General features: G+C 45.0%; 2 protein-coding genes and 2 non-coding genes across 4 annotated transcripts in view; 3 read left to right on the top strand and 1 right to left on the bottom strand.

Annotated features, from left to right (window-relative positions):
• Positions 1 to 2600: 2600 nt before the first annotated feature.
• cep63 (centrosomal protein 63) lies at positions 2601 to 22497 on the bottom strand. Its single transcript, XM_082962796.1, is given in 16 exon segments — positions 2601 to 4829; positions 6225 to 6380; positions 6382 to 6517; positions 6711 to 6838; positions 6840 to 6914; positions 7085 to 7171; positions 9541 to 9738; positions 11167 to 11269; positions 12728 to 12972; positions 14374 to 14553; positions 14867 to 14980; positions 16067 to 16189; positions 16868 to 16963; positions 21055 to 21232; positions 21350 to 21436; positions 22175 to 22497. Coding segments are annotated over 15 exon segments (2055 nt in total). The 5' UTR covers positions 21418 to 21436; positions 22175 to 22497; the 3' UTR covers positions 2601 to 4661.
• Positions 22498 to 22782: 285 nt separating this feature from the next.
• Positions 22783 to 22854, top strand: trnap-cgg (transfer RNA proline (anticodon CGG)). The gene has a single exon. It is a non-coding gene; the product is annotated as a tRNA-Pro (tRNA).
• Positions 22855 to 23045: 191 nt separating this feature from the next.
• trnap-ugg (transfer RNA proline (anticodon UGG)) lies at positions 23046 to 23117 on the top strand. Its single transcript has one exon. It is a non-coding gene; the product is annotated as a tRNA-Pro (tRNA).
• Positions 23118 to 23804: 687 nt separating this feature from the next.
• im:7152348 (uncharacterized) overlaps positions 23805 to 23968 on the top strand; it is a 3987-nt gene continuing 3823 nt past the window's right edge. Inside the window, exon 1 of the mRNA XM_014149470.3 lies at positions 23805 to 23968. This exon is cut by the window's right edge and continues 123 nt beyond it. The gene's annotated coding sequence lies outside the window, so the exon portion shown is untranslated.

Genomic DNA, 23968 nt, shown 5'->3' with positions numbered 1-23968 from the left:
TGTATCTCAAGGCCATCAGACTGTTAAATAGCCATCTCTAGGTGGCTTTCACCCGGTTATTTATATATTCCATTATTTTACTTTTATATGTGTGTGTATTGTTGTGAATTGTTAGGTATTAATGCACTGTTGGAGCTAGAAACACAAGCATTTCGCTACTCTCGCAATAACATCTGCTAAATATGCGTATGTGACCAACAAAATTTATATTTTGATTTGATGAGTGGTTGGGTTATTTATAGCTCAACAAAAGGAACATTTTCTTATCCAGTTGTCAGTAAACTCAACTGATCAACTGTGTCACTCTGTACGCAGCATGTCTGTGTCTGTCCTATGCTGGTTCAGACCTCACTATGTTACAAACAGCTGTGAGAGGAGAGTGTTTTACCGGACTCCATTCTCATCCTGACTGAGAGAAATGTATTCACTAGAACACTGAATAAGTTCCAGATTTCATTGACGTCAGGAATCTCAGCTATGACTGAGGCAGCAGTCCAGAAACAGCTATGGTATGGTACGGGAAGCAAAGTGTGTAATAACATTTAGCAGGTCTGTACTTTATGGGCCCTATTTAGATTTGACATAAGTTGACTTTATAAAGACTAAAGTAAAAAATAAAAAATAAAATGGACTTAAGTCCATGTTTTATTTCCTTAAAGTCAGTGTGGAGTCTACTTACTTCCAGTCTGATTCTGGCCTTAAATGTCTAAACAAATAAACAATTTAACATTTTCAAATTTCAACCCCCCCCCCCCCCCCCCCAAAAAAAAAAAACAAACAACAGAAGTCAATGAGGAAAAAATGGAATCTGTGATGCAATGGAAGTCACTCAGTAATGCTGTTAGAAACTGTAGCGGAGACCAATGACAGCAGAGAGTTGAAAACAGCACGGAAGCTGATGTTACAAGGGAAACCTGTAGCTTCAAATGACCTGTCAACATCTATGTGTAGATACAGCAGGTTACTGTATCCCTGAGGCAAACCGTATGTAGCTGTCTGTCATCATAGCAATGGCATCGCTCTTCCCTGGGGAATCCTGACCTGGCATGAGTTCTAAAGACCACAGCGCCCCCTGCTGGTTGCTTTCAGAAGGACAGTTCAGTTCAGTTTACCACGGTCCAATGACTTGCTGCTTATTGTGATACAGCAAGAACACTATCCCAGTCTGTAGTACCCCAGCTTGCACTAACATAACAAAGTTGAATGAACAATATTTTTGATTTACTCTATTGTAGCCTGAGTGCCTGTCTATTTCTGTTCCCTTGACAACTCCTTATGGACAGCTTGGCATGGCAATGAATGACTGTCTGTCAATGACAAGGGAGTAGAAACAGACCGGCATACAGGCTCGTTCTATTGCATCTTTAGTCACGTTGAAGCCATATCATATACTTCTCATGGAACTACTGAAATGTTGAAGCTAAATCCTATCTTCCTTAGGTAGCTAGGTCATGGAACTACTGAAACGTTGAAGCTAAATCCTATCTTCCTTAGGTAGCTAGGTCATGGAACTACTGAAACGTTGAAGCTAAATCCTATCTTCCTTAGGTAGCTAGGTCATTGAACTACTGAAACGTTGAAGCTAAATCCTATCTTCCTTAGGTAGCTAGGTCATGGAACTACTGAAACGTTGAAGCTAAATCCTATCTTCCTTAGGTAGCTAGGTCATGGAAGTACTGAAACGTTGAAGCTAAATCCTATCTTCCTTAGGTAGCTAGGTCATGGAACTACTGAAACGTTGAAGCTAAATCCTATCTTCCTTAGGTAGCTAGGTCATGGAACTACTGAAATGTTGAAGCTAAATCCTATCTTCCTTAGGTAGCTAGGTCATGGAACTACTGAAATGTTGAAGCTAAATCCTATCTTCCTAAGGTAACTAGGTCATGGAACTACTGAAACGTTGAAGCTAAATCCTATCTTCCTAAGGTAACTAGGTCATGGAAGTACTGTGATCTGCGTCTTTATCTTTTGTATCTTAACCAGAAATTCGTAGGCAGGTCGTAAAATTAGGCTTAGCTAATTCTTCCCTTACTCCAGGCCCCTTGAAAGAATCCTCATCCGTCAAAACCCTTTGTGCGTCCAACACGGAACCCTATTCCATATATAGGGCACTACTTTTGACCCTACGGAACTAAAATAGGGAATAGGGTGCAATTTGGGACGTAGGCCCTCGCTCTCCTCTGCTTCAGCATAGAGAGTAGCTAGCAAGAGGTTTGCTCTGCCAAATTCCACTCTCCAGTTTGTTGGGCCTAACAGGTCTGTTAGGCCTGGTAACCATAGTTACTGAATACCAATATGAAAAACCTCTGGAATGAAGAAATACATATTTTCTTAACACACACACACAGAAAGGATGGAACAGAAAACACATTCCTCAAAACATTTGACATTTATTTGGTATATTAATATTTTGTCTTTATTTCATTCCCACAAACACCTGGGTACGTCCTAAATGGCACCCTATTCCCCTTATATAGTGCACTACTTTTAACCAGAGTGCTATGGGCTTTGTTTGTGTTGTGGGAATGGGTCAGGATGAGAGCCAAGGACACCCATCCCTCCGTTCTACCATGTTATCCCACTACTGAGAGATGGGGCATTAAAAACAATGACTGCTACAGCACTGCAAAAATACATTCCACATCCAGAAAAAAAACAGATGTTCAAACGGGTACAAAAAGGAAAGAGATTGTCAAGGAGGAATCTAAGCGCTACTAACTTGGCATAGCAATACAGTACGTTTCTAAAGTGCTTTACAGGCGCTAACTCACACGACGACACTGTAGACCACACCTAAACTATCCTGGACTAATCACACACATGAACTCTCCAACAGACTGTCAACAGTCACATTTACACTGTATCTTTCCAACAGGTCTATCTGTAGAGACACACAAAGCCAGACAACTGCCACACTAATACTCCTACAACTAGAGAAACCTGGACTCTGTTGGTGGTCAGTCACACATATCTGGTGACCGCTCCAGAGGTGAGCTGTCTGTCTGGTCAGTCACTGATCGCTCCAGAGGTGAGCTGTCTGTCTGGTCAGTCACTGATCGCTCCAGAGGTGAGCTGTCTGTCTGGTCAGTCACTGATCGCTCCAGAGGTGAGCTGTCTGTCTGGTCAGTCACTGATCGCTCCAGAGGTGAGCTGTCTGTCTGGTCAGTCACTGATCGCTCCAGAGGTGAGCTGTCTGTCTGGTCAGTCACTGACCGCTCCAGAGGTGAGCTGTCTGTCTGGTCAGTCACTGATCGCTCCAGAGGTGAGCTGTCTGTCTGGTCAGTCACTGATCGCTCCAGAGGTGAGCTGTCTGTCTGGTCAGTCACTGACCGCTCCAGAGGTGAGCTGTCTGTCTGGTCAGTCACTGATCGCTCCAGAGGTGAGCTGTCTGTCTGGTCAGTCACTGATCGCTCCAGAGGTGAGCTGTCTGTCTGGTCAGTCACTGACCGCTCCAGAGGTGAGCTGTCTGTCTGGTCAGTCACTGATCGCTCCAGAGGTGAGCTGTCTGTCTGGTCAGTCACTGATCGCTCCAGAGGTGAGCTGTCTGTCTGGTCAGGTATTTGCAGACTGAATTTTCAAATTTAAGGTTATGGTTAGGAGGAGTCTGGACGGTCAGGAGGGTTGAGGTTAGGAGGAGTCTGGTTGGTCAGGAGGGTTAAGGTTAGGAGGTGTCTGGATGACCAGGAGGGTTAAGGTTAGGATGTGTCTGGATGGTCAGGAGGGTTAAGGTTAGGAGGTGTCTGGTTGGTCAGGAGGGTTAGGAGGTGTCTGGATGGTCAGGAGGGTTAGGAAGTGTCTGGATGACCAGGAGGGTTAAGGTTAGGAGGTGTCTGGATGGTCAGGAGGGTTAGGAGGCGTCTGGATGGTCAGGAGGGTTAGGAGGTGTCTGTTTGGTCAGGAGGGTTAGGAGGTGTCTGGATGGTCAGGAGGGTTAGGAGGTGTCTGGATGGTCAGGAGGGTTAGGAGGTGTCTGGATGGTCAGGAGGGTTAGGAGGCGTCTGGATGGTCAGGAGGGTTAGGAGGTGTCTGGATGGTCAGGAGGGTTAGGAGGCGTCTGGATGGTCAGGAGGGTTAGGAGGCGTCTGGATGGTCAGGAGGGTTAGGAGGTGTCTGGATGGTCAGGAGGGTTAGGAGGCGTCTGGATGACCAGGAGGGTTAAGGTTAGGATGTGTCTGGATGGTCAGGAGGGTTAAGGTTAGGAGGTGTCTGGTTGGTCAGGAGGGTTAGGAGGCGTCTGGATGGTCAGGAGGGTTAGGAAGTGTCTGGATGACCAGGAGGGTTAAGGTTAGGAGGTGTCTGGATGGTCAGGAGGGTTATGAGGCGTCTGGATGGTCAGGAGGGTTAAGGTTAGGAGGTGTCTGGATGGTCAGGAGGGTTAGGAGGTGTCTGGATGGTCAGGAGGGTTAGGAGGCGTCTGGATGGTCAGGAGGGTTAGGAGGTGTCTGGATGGTCAGGAGGGTTAGGAGGCGTCTGGATGGTCAGGAGGGTTAGGAGGCGTCTGGATGGTCAGGAGGGTTAAGGTTAGGAGGTGTCTGGATGGTCAGGAGGGTTAGGAGGTGTCTGGATGGTCAGGAGGGTTAGGAGGCGTCTGGATGGTCAGGAGGGTTAGGAGGCGTCTGGATGGTCAGGAGGGTTAGGAGGCGTCTGGATGGTCAGGAGGGTTAGGAGGTGTCTGGATGGCCCAGGTATTTAGAAACGGTCCTGACGTTGTCCTGTCTCATGCCCTGGATGTGAGCGTCTAGTCTCTGGAGTAGCTCCTGGGATCGCAGGTTCTCCTCCTCCAGGTACCGGGCCGCCACCGAGCCAGCAGGGGAAGCCACACAGCGCTCCTGGAGAACAGGTGGTATTAGACACTATAGGTTGCACAATTACGGTAACTTTCCCCAAATTACCAATTTTTTTTTTTTTTTTTTTGAAATCACGGTTGGAAGATTCCAGGAATCTGGAGGGAATAAGCAGGAAATCCAGAATCCTCCAACTGGGATTTCTGGGAAAACTGGGGATTTGGAGAAAGTTAGTGGAGATTTGAAACCCTAGACACAGTATTATATTGCCGTAGTAACTGAAGACTGAAAAGGAGACTGGTCCTCAGAAAGGCCTTGTTCTGAAACAATTATATCCTGTTTTTTCACCCCAATACTCAAAATCTGCCTGTTATTATCATGATCAACTTTGACTAACATCACATTATATTTTACTCCTCACTATACCTGCATTACTCTCCTAGTCGCTTAACGTTAGTCTCCTAGTCGCTTAACGTTAGGTCTCCTAGTCGCTTAACGTTAGTCTCCTAGCCGCTTAACGTTAGTCTCCTGGTCGCTTAACGTTAGTCTCCTAGTCGCTTAACGTTAGTCTCCTAGTCGCTTAACGTTAGTCTCCTAGCCGCTTAACGTTAGTCTCCTAGTCGCTTAACGTTAGTCTCCTAGTCGCTTAATGTTAGTCTCCTAGCCGCTTAACATTAGTCTCCTGGTCGCTTAACGTTAGTCTCCTAGTCGCTTAACGTTAGTCTCCTAGTCGCTTAACGTTAGTCTCCTAGTCGCTTAACGTTGAGTCTCCTAGTCGCTTAACGTTAGTCTCCTAGCCGCTTAACGTTAGTCTCCTAGTCGCTTAACGTTAGTCTCCTAGTCGCTTAACGTTAGTCTCCTAGTCGCTTAACGTTAGTCTCCTAGCCGCTTAACGTTAGTCTCCTAGCCGCTTAACGTTAGTCTCCTAGCCGCTTAACGTTAGTCTCTCTAGCCGCTTAACTTTAGTCTCCTAGCCGCTTAACGTTAGTCTCCTAGTCGCTTAACGTTAGTCTCCTAGCCGCTTAACGTTAGTCTCCTAGTCGCTTAACGTTAGTCTCCTAGTCGCTTAACGTTAGTCTCCTAGCCGCTTAACGTTAGTCTCCTAGCCGCTTAACGTTAGTCTCCTGGTCGCTTAACGTTAGTCTCCTAGTCGCTTAACGTTAGTCTCCTAGTCGCTTAACGTTAGTCTCCTACGGACTTTGTTGACAGCTGCTTTACTGAGGAAAAGTCTGTCTCTGGATAAGAGCGTCTGCTAAATGACTAACATGTACATGTTTCTTAACAGAGCAGCTGTATATAGTAACCACATGAGTCTGGCAGAGTGAGTGTAGCTAAATCGTCACTGACAGGTAGCCTCACCATGTTTAGTATGTCTTGACTGGCCTGCAGGTGTAGAACCTCCTCTGAATTGGACAACTGGCCCTCAGCACCAACAGGTACAGAGACAGGTAGAGGGGCAGGCCCATTAGGAACACAGAAGAGTCCTGAGGCTGTCCCCCGGGCTAGTCTGCTTTCTCTACAGGACGACGAGGAGGAGGAGGAAGAGGAGGCTGAGATGGGCCTGTGGTCCAGGGTCTGGCCGTGGTGTCTGTGAGGGGGAGGAGGAGGAGAGGGCCTCTAGCTGTTGGAGGAGGCGCTGAATCTCCTCTTTGTAGTGCGAGGTGTTCTCCTGCATCCTGGCCTCCATGGCTAACATCTCCTCTCTGTGTCTCTGCTGCAGTTCCTCTTCACTCCTATAGCAGGAACAACACTGAGGTAGCAGAGATCACAAATCATATTCACCAGGCTTTGTGTGACCTGAGTGAGACTGCAGTGTGTGTGTGTGTGTGTGTGTGTGTGTGTGTGTGTGTGTGTGTGTGTGTGTGTGTGTGTGTGTGTGTGTGTGTGTGTGTGTGTATATATGTTTGTCTGTCTCCTCTAGCCTACCCGTCCTGTGCTTGTCGTGGACCGGCCCTGGACTGGTTGTGTAGCAGGGATCTGTCTAGCTTGTCCTGCCAGGTCTGTGTAGAGGCCTCCAGGCGAGCTCTCACCTCCGCTAGCTCCTGTCTCATCTGCCCTGTTCTCCTGCTCCAAGCTACTCAGAGATGATACATAGCTCTCTCTCAGAGAGGCCAGGCAGGGATCCCCTTTCTGTAGGGGGGGGGGGGGGAGAGAGAGGAGACAGAGGGAGAGAAAGATGGAGGGGTGAAGGAAAGAGAGAGATTGAAAAAGAGAGAGTCAATGAAAGATACATTAGGACAAAGAGAAAATATACTGTAGATTTGGACAACATTCCAAAGAGGTATAAAATCAGTCCAGACCATAGTAGGCCTCGACTCCACTCTCTCCAACAGTTCATTGAGATGTTGGTTCTCAATCTTCAGAGTTTCCAGCTGCACCTGAGTCACCTGGATGGAACAGAGTAACAGAGCCACTGGCATAAGTAGGGCTTGGCGATATGGCCAAAATATCATGTCACAGTATTTCTTTCACATTTGTTTGGATGGTATTTGATGTTTTTTTTATTAATAACATTTCTAAATGTGGTTTATGAGTAGTGCATTACCTCAGGGTGTCAACACATATATTCTAAGTGATTTCAATGGGTCTTTCTCCAATTCAGATTGTTTTCTACTGCATTTAAATGTTTTAAATTTTTGTCATTTAGCAGATGCTCTTATCCAGAGCGACTTACAGTAGTGAATGCATACATTTCATATATATATATATATATAAATATTTTTTTTTTTGTACTGGCCCCCCGTGGGAATCGAACCCACAACCCTGGCGTTGCACACACCATGCTCTACCAACTGAGCCACCGGGAAGTGTGTTCAATTCAACTTCAACCTAAAATCACTTCCATCCATTTCCTGCACTGATTTGAGATCGTTTCCACACTGCCGGGTGCCTGCACGATATGGGCGCTGCGGTATTATAGCTAGCTACGTTTTTGTGCTGGCTCAGTACATTTATTAGAGATTACCATTAGATTAGCATTAGCGGCTAACATGATTTAGCTAAAACTTGCTATAAGAAAAGACAAACTAGCTGTTTGCAGATGTAATAAAGACAAAGCTAATAGTGTAATTATATAACGCTTGTGGATTGTTGCATGTGATGCATTGACCATGAAGACTGAACGCAAGTGTCTTCTCTCGGTCGAGCAACAACAACGTGAGCTCCTTGAGTGACAGGCGGCGGGGCTAGGTCTGTGTGGAAAGCGGAATGGAGAGAAAGAGAGATTTCAAAAAAAGCTTTTGACTTAATTTGACATGAGGGTCTGCTATACAAATTGATGGAAAGCGGTGTTGGGGGGGGGGGGGGGGGAAAACATGACATTATAAAATCCATGTACACAAACAACAAGTGAGCGGTTCAAATTGGCAAAAAAAAAACACACATTTCTTCCCACAGGGCCGTGGGATGAGACAGGGACGCAGCTTAAGCCCTACCCTCTTCAACATATAAAATCAACGAATTGACAAGGGCACTAGAACATTCTGCAGCACCCGGCCTCACCCTACTAGAATCTGAAGTCAAATGTTTACTGTTTGCTGATGATCTGGTGCTTCTGTCCCCAACCAAGGAGGGCCTATAGCATCACCTAGATCTTGGTGTTCCAAAATGGTGTTCCAAAAAAGGTCCAGTCGCCAGGACCACAAATACAAATTATATCTAGACACCGTTACCCTAGAGCACACAAAAAAACTATACCTACCTCGGCCTAAACATCAGCGCCACAGGTAACTTCCACAAAGCCGTGAACGATGTGAGAGACAAGACGAGAAGGAGCTTCTACGCCATCAAAAGGAACATAAAATGTGTCATCCCAAAAAGGATCTGGCTAAAAATACTTCAGTTATAGAACCCATTGCCCTTTATGGTTGTGAGGTCTGGGGTTCGCGCACCAACCAAGAATTCACAAAATGGGACAAACACCAAATTGAGACTCTGCATGCAGAACTCTACAAAAGCATCTGTGTACAATTTGGCCCTCAACAGATAGTGCACAGTGGCAGAATAGCTGACCACTGTGACTAAATGAAAATTAAGGAAAGCTTTGACTATGTACAGACTCAGTGAGCATGGTTTTGCTATTGAGAGAGGCCGTCGTAGGCAGACCTGGCTCTCAAGAGAAGACAGGCTATGTGCAACACTGCCCACAAAATGAGTTGGAAACTGAGGTGCACTTCCTACCCAAGAAGACTTGAGTCTGTAATCGCTGCAAAAGGTGCTTCAACAAAGTACTGAGATAAAGAGTCTGAATACTATTTCAGTTTATGATTTTTTTACATTTTTAAATATGCTAACATTTCTAAAAACCTGTTTTTGCTTTGCCATTATGGGGTATTGTGATGTCATTATGGGGTATTGTGATGTCATTATGGGGTATTGTGATGTCATTATGGGGTATTGTGATGTCATTATGGGGTATTGTGTGTAGATTGATGAGGATTTTTTTTTAATAAGGCTGTAACATAACAAAATGTGGAAAAAGTCAAGGGGACTGAATACCTTCCGAATGCACTGTATACTGTATATATGTACAGTAGCTCCATCATTTTCTCAGATGCTATCACTTCTGCCACCTTATGGACTTAGTTAAGAGTGTAACCAGAGATCACTAGTCCACAATAGCTTGCAATTTACAGGCTAATGATTTCTACAGACAGCCCCCCTTGGTAGACCGTTTAAGAGGAATGTTACTATTTTGTAATTGTATGTAATCTTTCCTTTAAGACTCCTTACGCCTTCCTGGTGTGGTGGACCTCACCTTGAGCTCAGCTGCCCGACGCTCTGCCCTCTCCACCTCGCCACTTAGCTGGCGCTCCACGCTGGAGGCGGAGCCACTGAGGGTGGCGATGGTGATGTCACGCTGGTGCAGTTCATTGGTCATCTGGGACACCTCCTTCCTCATGCCCTCCACCTCCCAGCAGCGGGTCTGCTCCGCCCTCGCCAGCTCCTCACGCAGCTATAATAGAATGGAATGTAAAATAGGGCTGTCCTGTCATTATGTACTCATTAAAACATCCTGAGTATTTCCCATCTATTGGCCAACCACTGAAAACCACCACCGCGGAGAAGAAATGTATGCATTCACTACTGTAAGTCGCTCTGGATAAGAGCATCTGCTAAATGATGTAAATGTAAAAATGTAAATGCATGCTACAACTGGACGAATCAAGACTTAAGATCATGTTATTGAAAGCCTCGACAGAGGCTAAGTACAGGTAAATATTTTTTTAATGCTCCTTTGTGGTGGAGCTTCAGCACAGAACAGGGTTGAGTTTGTTTTGGTGGAGCTTCAGCACCGAACAGGGTTGAGTTTGTTTTGGTGGAGCTTCAGCACCGAACAATGCTCTTTGTAGTGTGCGATGTACAACGACAAGTGTTGAGAACAGTGATCAGCCATTGAGAACAGTGATCAGCCATTGAGATGGTGATCAGCCATTGAGATGATGACATTGAATCACGTCACCCAGAAGGTGTAGACTCTGGAGAAGGAGTCAGGACTACTACTGGTATGTGTTTGTACAAAAAAATGTATTGGACTTGATATTTACACTCTATATGGCAAGAGTGAATGTCTGCCTGAAAACATTTATGAGGCTGCTTTTTGCTACAGCTCGTGTTGTAGCTACGTTAACAATGTAATCACATCATTGTTTCAGAGAGAGACAGCGTGTTGGCATGGAGAATCCTCACGACCAAGTGAGGTGTGACCTTCCGTCTCTGCCAAATCATTTAGCATACACACCCACTACGTTGGCAAGACAACAAAAAAAAACGTCAGGAAAGACCTTGTTTCATGTGAGAGGCTAAGCAACGTTAGGACTTTAAAAGTCATGTAGCGTACGCTCGGCATTACCCGTTTCACCTTAGATAATCCTCTGACCCCACTGTGGGATCCTGGTCCATGTCACTTACCTGTTTCACCTCAGAGCCTCCTCTGACCCCACTGTGGGATCCTGGTCCATGTCACTTACCTGTTTCACCTCAGAGCCTCCTCTGACCCCACTGTGGGACCCTGGTCCATGTCACTTACCTGTTTCACCTCAGAGCCTCCTCTGACCCCACTGTGGGACCCTGGTCCATGTCACTTACCTGTTTCACCTCAGAGCCTCCTCTGACCCCACTGTGGGATCCTGGTCCATGTCACTTACCTGTTTCACCTCAGAGCCTCCTCTGACCCCACTGTGGGACCCTGGTCCATGTCACTTACCTGTTTCACCTCAGAGCCTCCTCTGACCCCACTGTGGGACCCTGGTCCATGTCACTTACCTGTTTCACCTCAGAGCCTCCTCTGACCCCACTGTGGGACCCTGGTCCATGTCACTTACCTGTTTCACCTCAGAGCCTCCTCTGACCCCACTGTGGGACCCTGGTCCATGTCACTTACCCGTTTCACCTCAGTTACAGAGCGACTCCTCTCTTCCTTGATATGCTTTAGCTCCGTTTCTCTCTTGACCAACTCTCCTCTCTGTCTGCTCATAGTCTCCAGTCTGAGGAGAGAAGACACGTTTCACTATGGGCACTATCGTTTCGTAAAAACGTCAAATTGTGATGCATATAAACTGATACCAGGTTGCAGTATGATGACAAGCAGATGGATGCAGAATTTACTACATGATAAACAGAGGACCAACAATTCAACAAAGTTTAGTTGGAATATTTTTCACAATTCATTGTAAACTTTTCACCTTAACAAAACTAATTCAACACAACTGTAAAATGAAAGATAACTTGTTGTTGTTAAATTGAATCAATTCACATGTGGTACTCCAAGACTTTATTCAGACGATTTAAAAATGAAGTGGGAAACAGTGTGACATGGGGCAGTCAGTCAGTCAGCCAATCAGACAGTCAGCCAGTCAGTCAGCCAATCAGACAGTCAGCCAGTCAGTCAACCAATCAGACAGTTAGCCAGTCAGCCAATCAGACAGTCAGCCAGTCAGTCAACCAATCAGACAGTTAGCCAGTCAGCCAATCAGACAGTCAGCCAACCAGTCAGCCAATCAGACAGTCAGCCAGTCAGTCAACCAATCAGACAGTTAGCCAGTCAGCCAATCAGACAGTCAGTCAGCCAATCAGACAGTTAGCCAGTCAGCCAATCAGACAGTCAGCCAATCAGTCAGTCAGCCAATCAGACAGTCAGCCAATCAGACAGTCAGCCAACCAGTCAGTCAGCCAACCAGTCAGCCAGTTAGCCAGTCAGCCAATCAGACAGTCAGCCAATCAGACAGTCAGCCAATCAGACAGTCAGCCAACCAGACAGTCAGTCAGCCAATCAGACAGTCAGCCAACCAGTCAGTCAGTCAGCCAATCAGACAGTCAGCCAACCAGTCAGTCAGTCAGTCAGCCAATCAGACAGTCAGTCAGCCAACCAGTCAGTCAGCCAATCAGACAGTCAGCCAGCCAACCAGTCAGTCAGTCAGCCAATCAGACAGTCAGTCAGTCAGCCAACCAGTCAGTCAGTCAGTCAGTCAATCAGACAGTCAGCCAGCCAACCAGACAGTCAGTCAGCCAATCAGACAGTCAGCCAACCAGTCAGTCAGTCAGTCAGCCAATCAGACAGTCAGTCAGCCAACCAGTCAGTCAGCCAATCAGACAGTCAGCCAGCCAACCAGTCAGTCAGTCAGCCAATCAGACAGTCAGTCAGTCAGTCAGCCAACCAGTCAGTCAGTCAGTCAGCCAATCAGCCAGTCGGTCGGTCAGTCATTTAGACAGTCAACCATTCAGCCATTTAGTCAAACAGTTAGCCAGACAGCCAATCAGACAGTCAGTCAGTCAGCCAATCAGACAGTCAGCCAGTCAGCCAGTCGGTCAGTCATTTAGACAGTCCGTTAGCCAGTCAACCATTCAGCCATTTAGTCAAACAGTTAACCAGACAGCCAGTCAGCCAACCAGTCAGCCAGTCAGTCAACCAGACAGTCAGTCAACCAACCAGTCAGTCAGATCACCTGTCTCTGAGTCTGGCCAGTTCAGTCTTCAGGTGGACCTCACAGGCCTGGGCAGAGTGTAGCTTGGTAGTAGTCATCTCTAAGTCCTGTCTGAGGAGCTGTAGTCCTGAGCCACCTCTCCCCTGAGCTCCTAGACACTCCTCTAGAGACTGGATGACTTCTTCTTTAGCCTGAAGGGCCCTGGTCAGCTTGGACAGGTCATTACAGAACTGCTGCTTCTGCCCCTCCTTCTCCTCTGTCAGCACCTGCAGGGGGAGCAGAGTGAACTCACGGTCTATGAATCAGTCTATAACACCAAACCCACTGTCTATAAGCCAGTCTATTAATTAGTCTATAAACGACAAACCCACAGTCTATGAATCAGTTTATAAGCCAGTCTATGAATTAGTCTATAACACTAAACCCACTGTCTATAAGCCGGTCTATAAGCAGGTCTATGAATCAGTCTATAAGCCAGTCTATGAATTAGTCTATAACACCAAACCCACTGTCTATAAGCCAGTCTATTAATTAGTCTATAAACGACAAACCCACAGTCTATAAGCCAGTCTATGATTTAGTCTATAAACGACAAACCCACAGTCTATAAGCCAGTCTATGATTTAGTCTACAACACCAAACCCACTGTCTATAAGCCAGTCTATGAATCAGTCTACAACACCAAACCCACTGTCTATAAGCCAGTCTATGAATCAGTCTACAACACCAAACCCACAGTCTATAAGCCAGTCTATGAGCAGGTCTATGAATCAGTCTATAAGCCAGTCTATGAATTCGTCTATAACACCAAACCCACAGTCTATGAATCAGTCTATAAGCAGGTCTATGAATCAGTCTATAAGCCATGGTCTAATACCATGTTTTTTTCATTCACACCAATCTGCAGTGTCTTTGGTTTACAACAACTGCATTTCACACCACTGTCTCACCTCGTGGTCTATTCCTGACTGTAACATCAACTCTGCCAATCACAGAGACCTGCACCTGGCTGGGACTGACTGTCTATTCCAAGAAAACGGTCCGTCTCCCAACAGGCACTGGGTTCTCCCTCTCTCCCTCCCTCACTCTCCTCCCTCCCTCCCTCCCTCTAGGTTCCTACATGCTGTCCCCTCCTGGGCTCTCTCCTCCCTCCCTCCCTCTCTCTCTCCCTCCCTCCCTCTAGGTTCCTACATGCTGTCCCCTCCTGGGCTCCCTCCCTCCCTCCCTCCCTCCCTCTCTCTCTCTCCCTCCCTCCCTCCCTCCCTCCCTCCTCCAGGTTCCTACATGCGGTCCCCTCCTGGGCTCTCTCCTCTCTCCCTCCCTCCCTCAGGTTCCTACATGCTGTCCCCTCCCTCCCTCCCTCCCTCTAGGTTCCTACATGCTGTCCCCTCCTGGGCTCTCTCCTCCCTCCCTCCCTCCCTCCCTCCCTCTAGGTTCCTACATGCTGTCCCCTCCTGGGCTCTCTCCTCCCTCCCTCCCTCCCTCCCTCCCTCCCTCCCTCCCTCCCTCCCTCCCTCCCTCCCTCTAGGTTCCTACATGCTGTCCCCTCCTGGGCTCTCTCCTCCCTCCATCTCCTTCCCTCCTTCCCTCCCTCCCTCCCTCCGGTTCCTACATGCTGTCCCCTCCTGGGCTCCCTCCCTCCCTCCCTCCCTCCTCCAGGTTCCTACATGCTGTCCCCTCCTGGGCTCTCCCCTCAGCTGCTCCTGGAGGTGTCTGAGTCGTTCCAGCTCCAGTTCCTGAGAGTGCAGTGTATCCTGGGCCCTCTCCAACTGACCCCTCAGCCTCTGCAGATCTGCCTGCCCGGCACGCCCTACTCCTGCGTCCTGTAGCCACGCTGCTCCCTGGGACTGGAGGAGGAGGTACAGCAGAGTTATCACATGACTGTGGAGCTCATTTCAGGATATTTTGAAAGTGGGAGGAAGGTAATTTTCCTATAAAGTCTTAAGGCTCCTTAATTCTAATGTCAACAGTAGTCTTCAATATTCATTTATGTAGAATAAAAGTCAAAATGTCTCGATGAGACAGGTGATGATAGAAGATTAGAGGGGAATCAGCATCAAGGTCACGATCCTGTAAATTGTGATGTAAAACTATCTGTCCATATTTGTACAACACAACATATAGTAAATGCGTAGTAAAGTCCCTGGTTGCTATAGTAACCTTCATATTAGTGAACTGCTCTGCCAGACTCTTCCTCTGGATCTCCAGCGAAGACACCTGCTTCTGGTACTGCGTCCTCTGGTTCTCCCACTCTGCTGACCGCTGACGGAACTCCTGATGAACACAACACGGAGGTCAGGGGTCAACACAACACAGAGGTCAGGGGTCAACACAACACAGAGGTCAGGGGTCAATACAACACAGAGGTCAGGGGTCAATACAACACAACACGGAGGTCAGGGGTCAATACAAGACGGAGGTCAGGGGTGAATAACACAACACAGAGGTCAGGGGTCAACACAACACGGAGGTCAGGGGTCAACAACACAACACAGAGGTCAGGGGTGAATAACACAACACAGAGGTCAGGGGTGAATAACACAACACGGAGGTCAGGGGTCAACAACACAACACGGAGGTCAGGGGTGAACACAATACGGAGGTCAGGGGTCAACACAACACAGAGGTCAGGGGTGAACAACACAACACTCCCGAGTGGCGCAGCGGTCTAAGGCACTGCATCTCAGTGCTAGAGGCGTCACTACAGACCCTGGTTAGTTTCCAGGCCGTGTCACATCCGGCCCATAAAGCGGCGCACAATTGGCTCAGCGTCACCCGGGGTAGGGTTTGGCCGGGGTAGGCCGTCTTTCTAAATAAGAATTTGTTCTTAACTGACTTGCCTAGTTAAATAAAGAACACATAAAACATTTAAAAAAACACAAAGGTCAGGGGTCAACACAACACAGAGGTCAGGGATGAACACACAGCTAGGGACCAGCAGAGGGCGCCAAAAGGCACATCCGGAGCAATACATTTACATGTACATTTTAGTCATTTAGCAGACGCTCTTATCCAGAGCAACTTACAGTAGTGAATACATACATTTCATTTTCATGTCATGCATTTTTTTGTACTGGCCACCCGTGGGAATCGAACCCACAACCCTGGCGTTGCACACACCATGCTCTACCAACTGAGCCACAGGGAAGCTGTGATGTATCAAGCACCTCAAAATAGTGCTGATCTGGGATCAGGTCCTTCTTGTCCAATATAATGTTATTCATTAGGATCTAAAAAAAAGGTCAAACTGATGAGCACTCCTACTCTGACAAAATGTCTACATACTGTACGTCGCCAGGAGGTGTCCGGGAGCACGGTGAACACTGGTCCATAACTTCTGAGAGAAGAACCACACCGTACCTCTATCTTTTCATTGAGGCGGGTCACCTCTGTCCGGTCCTCCTGTCGGCTCTTGGCTCCTTCACGAGACTCCTTCAGCTGTTTACTCTGAAGCTTCTGGTAGCTGTGCTTCAACTTAGACAACTGGAGGGAGGGAGGGAGAGAGGGAGAGAGAGAGAGAGAGAGAGAGAGAGAGAGGGAGGGAGGGAGAGAGGGAGGGAGAGAGGGAGGGAGAGAGGGAGGGAGAGAGGGAGGGAGAGGAGGGAGGGAGAGAGAGAGAGAGAGGGAGGGAGGGAGGGAGGGAGGGAGGGAGGGAGGGAGGGAGGGAGGGAGAGAGAGAGAGAGAGGGAGGGAGGGAGAGAGAGAGAGAGAGGGAGAGAGAGAGGGAGGGGACATGGGAATGCTGTGGCTTGATTCATGCAGCTCTCTGTACACATTAGACTAGACTGTGTTTCCCCCTTACTATGTAAGCACCTTGAGCATACAGAAAATGGCTATTATTGATGCTCTAATCTAATGTAAAGACAGACGGACAGATACATTGAGGGGGAAAAGTATTTGATCCCCTGCTGATTTTGTACGTTTGTCCACTGACAAAGAAATGATCAGTCTGTAATTTTAATGGTAGGTTTATTTGAACAGTGAGAGACAGAATAACAACAAAACAATCCAGAAAAACGCATGTCAAAAATGTTATAAAATGATTTGCGTTTTAATGAGGGAAATATAGACAGACAGACAGACAGACTGACAGATAGGTAGACAGACTGACGGACAGACCGACACCGTCTTTGTGTTGCACTAAAGCGCTCACTAACGTACCTCATCTTTGACACGCTGCAGTTGTTCCTCATATTTAATGACCAGCTCTTGCTTCCCTGTCTGGACCTCATTTAGCTGCTTGCGGAGCAACCCCACCTGTAGGAAGATAAACAGGCAATAAGAGTCAAGAGAACCCGGTAGGCAGGCTGCATTCATAGCTACAAAACACACTTCAGGGAACAAACACTGTCATGCAGAAATGCATGTTAAATTAAAACAAACTTTTTTTTGGAGTCATAGAATTGTTCCATTGTTGTGTCTGATGTATTGGACCCATCTCTAGTGTAAGTTCTCACCGATAACATAATAGCCTTTGCAGTTCATTCCATTAGCGTGCTCCTTTTTGGAAGATTAGCATTCAAGCTCAGTATTAGGCCCCGCATTTTTAGTTGATGGAGACTGATGGAAAGCTGAATGATAACATTACATGCAACAGAAATGCTTGCTTCACACATAGGGTTGCAAAAAATCTGGTAATTTTCCTCAAATTTGCAGGTTTTCCAGAAATCCTGGCTGAAGGATTCCAATGTATTTAAAAAAAAAAAAAAAAAGTTTTTGCTTATTCCTTCCTGATTCCAATAATCTTCTAACCGGGATTTCTAGAAAACTGGAGAATTTGGGGAAAGTTATTAAGAAAGTTTTGCAATCCTACTTCCACATAGCTTCTCAGACTAGTTCACCTGCATCAGCTCTTTCTCCACTACCACTTTCAACATCCGACAGCCAGTGTTCTGCAGGTCTAACAGTGAAACTATAGCCACTGTCACTTTGTACATCTTCCACAGGGTATAAAAGACAAGGAGTGAGACATCAGGAGTTAAAACAGAGATTATATATATATATATATATATATATATATATATATATATATATATATATATATACTGCCTTCAGGAAGTATTCACACCCCTTGACTTTTTTTCCCCCCACATTTTGTTGTGTTACATCCTGAATTTAAAATACATTAAATTGAGATGTTGTAACTGATCTACACACAATACCCAATAACGTCAAACTGGAATTATGTTTTTTTATATATATTTTTTTACAAAATAATAAAAAAAATGCAACGCTGAAATGTCTTGAGTGAATAAGTATTCAACCCCTTTTGTTATGTCAAGCCTAAATAAGTTCAGGAGTAAAAATGTGCTTAACAAGTCACATAATAAGTTGTATGGACAATAATAGTCTTTGCCTAGTTATTATTAAACCCAGGGTCTTACAAACCTCGGGAATTGGTCAAAGCTTAACTCTATTGTTAGTTATTATCATTGGGATTGAAAATTCTCGTGACAGCTTGGTCCTTCGAAGCCGGATCTCAATATCTTTTTCTGTTGTTCCATGGAGACACTGAAACCGTGCACGGGCGGATGAAATATCTGTAGATTAAAGACCTGGCCCCTTGCTGAGGGTTCTTTACAGGCCGACGGCGAACTGGTATACGACAGAAACGGTGACGAGATCCAACCAACATTGAAACCTCAGCTGCAAAAAAATACAGTCAGTGCTTTATATTCACGGATATAGGGGATAATATCTGTATGATTGCATTAAATGAGGTAAATGATTTTAATGTACTCTGGGTGTTAGACGCTAAAATATCCGAAGGAGTTTATATCTGGTGACCTGTCTTTAGAATTTTGTGTGGAGAAAAATGTTTTAAAGGGAACCGAGTATTCTATGCAAATGGGAGATGGGAATTAGTTGTAAATTCAACAATGAAGAAGGGTCCGTAATGACCCTAGACATCTGTGGCCACTGCCAATTTAAACTAGCTAACGGTGAGACCTAAAACGTATACTAGGATCAAAAGACGTAGGCAGAAAAAGGTAAAATTGGAAGGTGAAATATAATAATAGAATTATGAGTGAAAGGAGGTCAGAGACATGATTGTATTGATATAGATCGCCGGGTCTAAATACGCCTAGAAAGGGATGGTCAGATCTTCCGGAGGAGCACATCTAGATCTGATTATCCAATGAAGGAGGGAAGCCTAATATAGCGGGGTGAGATATGAGATATTAATGAGTCCAAAAAAAATAATCACAAGGAACAATGGAAAAATGGCCTGCTAACTAAGACCTTACACACCCTGGGTAATAGCTTACAGTTGTATACGTGTGAGACCTAATGTCCAATCGAAAGACACCTCTATAGATAAAGTTTCAAGAAAGGAAAAGCATCTATTGTGAGAAGAGATACACAAAGAAGTAATTGAATCAGAGTTTAAAAAGCACACACATAGAAAGTTTTGAACGAGGATAAGAAGATAATTATTAGCGTGTGAGATAGATATATTGAACAGTCAAAAAGTCATAAGGAACAACAAAAAATAAGTAGAACTTGTGGTTTTATACATGTGAGACCTAAATAATATATCAGGATTCATACAAATAATTATTCTAAAAACACAATCTTATGGAACAATCCTTGAATAACTTTTCAGAATTCACATGGAAAATTAAAGGCATAGAAACCGTAAATTACTTTGTAATAGGAAAGAAATATATTTCCATTACAGAATTAAAAATACATTTTGGACTGACCAATGTAGATATTTTCAAATATATTTTTATTTAACTAGGCAAGTCAGTAAAGAACAAATTCTTATTTACAATGACGGCCTACCCCGGCCAAACCCGGACGACGCTGGGCCAGTTGTGCGACGCCCTATGGGACTCCCAATCACGGCCGGTTGTGATACAGCCTGGAATCAAACCAGGGTCTGTAGTGATGCCTCTAGCACTGAGATGCAGTGCCTTAGACCGCTGCGCCACTCGGGAGATCCAAAATGCATGCAACTTAAACGCTTCATATCACAAGATGTATATTTAAAATATTTTAGACATCAGAGCAACCTTGAGGGAATCCTATTTTATTCAGAAAATGATGTTCATATTATAAGGAAGATAAAAAAAACCCTGCAAAGAGCTTATCCAACTGACAACCTCTTAAAAAGATATATTAACTATTGGAACCAAGATTGATATTGAGGGAAGATGGAGGGAATGATGGAACATAACTAATGAAATTACAGTTATCAAAAATGGACGCTTAATCCAATATAAACTAATGTACAGAATGTTTACAAAACATTAGGAACACCTGCATTTTCCTTTGATATAGACTGACCAGGTGAATCCAGGTGAAAGATATGATCCCTTATTGATGTCACTTGTTAAATCCACTTCAATCAGTGTCGATGAAGGGGAGGAGACAGCTTAAAGAAGGATTTTTAAGCCTTGAGACAATTGAGACATGGATTGTGTATGTGTGCCATTCAGAGGGTGAATGGGAAAGATAAAAAATGTAAGTGCCTTTGAACGGGGTATGGTAGTAGGTACCAGGGGGCAACGGTTTGTGTCAAGAACTGCAACATTGCTGGGTTTTTCATGCTCAACAGTTTCCCGTGTGTATCAAGAATGGGCCACCACCCAAAGGACATCCAGCCAACTTGACACAACTGTGGGGAAGCATTGGAGTCAACATGGGCCAGCATTCCTGTGGAACGCTTTCGATATCTTGTAAAGTCCACGACCCAACGAATTGAGGCTGTTTTGAGGGCAAAAGGGGGGGTGCAATTCAATATTAGGAAGGTGTTCCTAATGTTTAGTAAACTCAGTGTATTATACAAGAGATAAAATTCACAAATTCAACAGCATAATGGCAGAGTCATGTCTTAAGTGTAAAACTAACAATGACTCAATAGTCCTTCTGGGAATGCTATAATGTCTAAAAGTTACTGGCGGATTTAGAAAATCGGCTGTCAGAAGTATTACAATGTAAATTCACTTTGAATCCGTCTGTTTGCATATTTATCAAGACATGGCCTATGAGGGTGCAGTGAGATACCGGATGGGTTGGGCAATACTTTTCTTGCCAATCCTCTTGAAAAAAGGTATACTTAAAACTGGAAATGAACCAATCCTCCATTGTTAACTAAATGGAAAGGTCAAATGCTTTATTATCTTACAATTGAAAGTGCGTGGGCGACAGAGAGAAACAAGATGGTGCAGTTTGTGGCAATGTGGCGAAGAGTGATGCGGCGCTGGAGATGGGGGTGTGAGCAGGGGGAGTCTGGGGATGGGTGATGCCTTTGTATAATGTTGTTTGTATGTGTTTTATATTGTTTGAAAATAAATACAATCGTACAATAACAACAACAATATATCTATGCACAACTGTACCTCTGAGTTCCTTTGGTCTATGAGGTTTCTGGCTGAGAGGAGCTCCTCTTCTCCGCTGTGCAGACGCAGCTCCATGGCATGGATCTCTGCCTCCCACTCCGTCCTCTTATGGTTCACCATGATGTCTATCTGTCTCATCAGCTCCTGCAGCTCGGGCTCACAGGACGTCAGGACAGAGCTGGAAGGGTGGAGCAGGACAACATTTATTTTCTGAAATGCTGAGGTCTTTAAAAAAAAAAAAAAAGATATATATATCTTCAATGCATAGAACTAAAGGTAGCTACTCTGCTCTCACCTCACGTCATGGTCTTGCAGAGATCCTAAAAAGGCATCCATCTCGAGTAATTGGCTTCTAATCGGCATCCACTTAGCTACATGGTCTCTGTAAATAAAACAATGAATGTATGACTCATGATTAGGACTGGGAAGCTACTTTGAAATTCACTAACATGAGCGAAAGTTAGATAGCTAACAGTTAGCTAGTAAGCAGTCCATCATCGGTACTGTCTGCAGAGTGTTTTGATCATGCAACAAGTTAGCTAACAGTTAGTTAGTAAGCAGTCCATCATCGGTACTGTCTGCAGAGTGTTTTGATCATGCAACAAGTTAGCTAACAGTTAGCTAGTAAGTAGTCCATCATCGGTACTGTCTGCAGAGTGTTTTGATCATGCAACAAGTTAGCTAACAGTTAGCTAGTAAGTAGTCCATCATCGGTACTGTCTGCAGAGTGTTTTGATCATGCAACAAGTTAGCTAACAGTTAGTTAGTAAGCAGTCCATCATCGGTACTGTCTGCAGAGTGTTTTGATCATGCCAGATTGTATCTACATTTATTGACTGTCAGCTAGCTAGCTTGCCAGACAATGCAGTTTTCTTTTGTACTAGTTAACGTTAGCTAGTTAAGTAATCAAGGACAGGATAACATTACATTCGCTTGTTAGCTACTAACGAGCTAGCAACTTGATTAGCTGGCTATAACGGTTGATGACAAAGCTAGTAGAGACATTTAACTATCTATGAATTTAACGTGTGTGCGTAGTCAAACATCCATGTGAATAGGATATTAGATGAATTTGCTGAAACGTACACGTGAACAATGAGATAATCAACTTTATACTCACGGGAATAGCAAGGCCTCGTAACGTTAACAGCTAGTTAGCTAACAACTGTTGTGTTTACAGTTCGTTTCCCCCGCAGGGCATTCTGGGATATAACAACTTTTTCTTCTCTAGCCGAAATAGCTAACATTTGTCCACCAAATAAAAGTCCCCCCTTTACCAATAATTACGTTAGCTACCTACAGTAACTAGCTACGGATACGTTACGGTTAGCTTTGGATACGTTACGGTTAGCTTTTACATGCCAGCATAGCTACAACTCACAACTTGGCTAGCTAGCTAGCTAGCTGTAGCTATGCTGGCATGTAAAAGCTAAGCGTAACGTATCCAAAGCTAACCGTAACGTATCCGTAGCTAGCTACTGTAGCTAGCTAACTTGCCTACCAGAGATAGCAACGTTAGCTAAGTTAGTTAGCTAGCCAGCAAAGGAAGGCGCAAACGTTGCGGTATAACACATTAGTCCGTCCTCAAACAAGCAATGAAACATGTAATTTGCTAAATTACCCGGCGTATTAGAAAAACGCTTTATATACTCGGAATTGTGAATTTAGAAGAATGGTTTGTTGTGTTGTAGTAATTTATAACGTAAAATGTCACCTGCCAGTGCACGTGGCTCGTTGGTCTAGGGGTATGATTCTCGCTTCGGGTGCGAGAGGTCCCGGGTTCAAATCCCGGACGAGCCCTGCTTTTTTTTTACTTTGATGTTTGTTAAATCCAAATGACGTTAACTATGCGTTAGCCGTGACATCGGCGGATGTTCTTTAATAGTGCCATCTGTGGTATCCAATCCGTGCCATATGTGGTATCCAATCGGTCTTAAAAAATGACGGTATAGCTATCTATATGTTGTAAAATGTTCTTCCTATTATATCGTGGCTCGTTGGTCTAGGGGTATGATTCTCGCTTTGGGTGCGAGAGGTCCCGGGTTCAAATCCCGGACGAGCCCTGCTTTTTCAGTCCCGATACGACATAAATCGCGTTCTTCTCAAACGATGTAAAGGATATAATGACTGTATCGGAATATTTTTTTACCACAGAGAGAAGAAGTGCAAAACAAAATAAACAAGCTGGGACACAATAATTATCAGCCCAATTTCTGCTGCAGATAGAGAAAAGAGGTCTTTGGATTTAGGCTTACATTATTTTTGCTTTTATGTTTGACAGTAATTTTGTATTTTTTTATTTCACCTTAATTTAACCAGGTAGTCCAGTTGAGAACAAGTTCTCATTTACAACTGCCACTTGGCCAAGATAAAGCAAAGCAGTGCGACACAAACAACAACACAGAGTTACACATGGGATAAACAAACGTACAGTCAATAACACAATAGAAAAATCTATATACAGTGTGTGTAAATGTAGTAAGATTAGGGAGGTAAGGCAATAAATAGGCCATAGTGGCGAAAATCTCTCTCTTTCAATTGAAATGGGCTTTATTGGAATGGGAAACATATGTTAACATTCCCCAAACCAAGACAAATAAACTTTTTTTTTTTCAAGTGAGAAGACACAAAACAACAACATCAAAATTCTATTAGAATTTAACAGTAAATATTGCACTGAAAAAGGTTTCCCTCCCCCCTCCACCACCCACTGTCAGGCACCCTAAACAAAGGGAGTGAGCTCCCAGCCAGTCAGACAGCTTTGAGCACAGTCACCCCTCCTCCCCTCCAGGCTGCTAGTAAACCTTCACACAGGCAGGCAGGCAGGCAGGCCGGCCATCCCCTGGCTGCCACAGCTGCTGTGCCGGTTGGGCCTGCCCTTAGAAAAGAGACAACCCAAAACTGCCCCCTACAA

Source organism: Salmo salar, chromosome 16 (genome assembly GCF_965601325.2).
Source record: "Salmo salar chromosome 16, fSalSal1, whole genome shotgun sequence".
Classification (NCBI taxonomy): domain Eukaryota; kingdom Metazoa; phylum Chordata; class Actinopteri; order Salmoniformes; family Salmonidae; genus Salmo; species Salmo salar.
The sequence above is the reverse complement of the archived record's forward strand: the minus strand, read 5'-3'. Positions and strand labels throughout refer to the sequence as shown.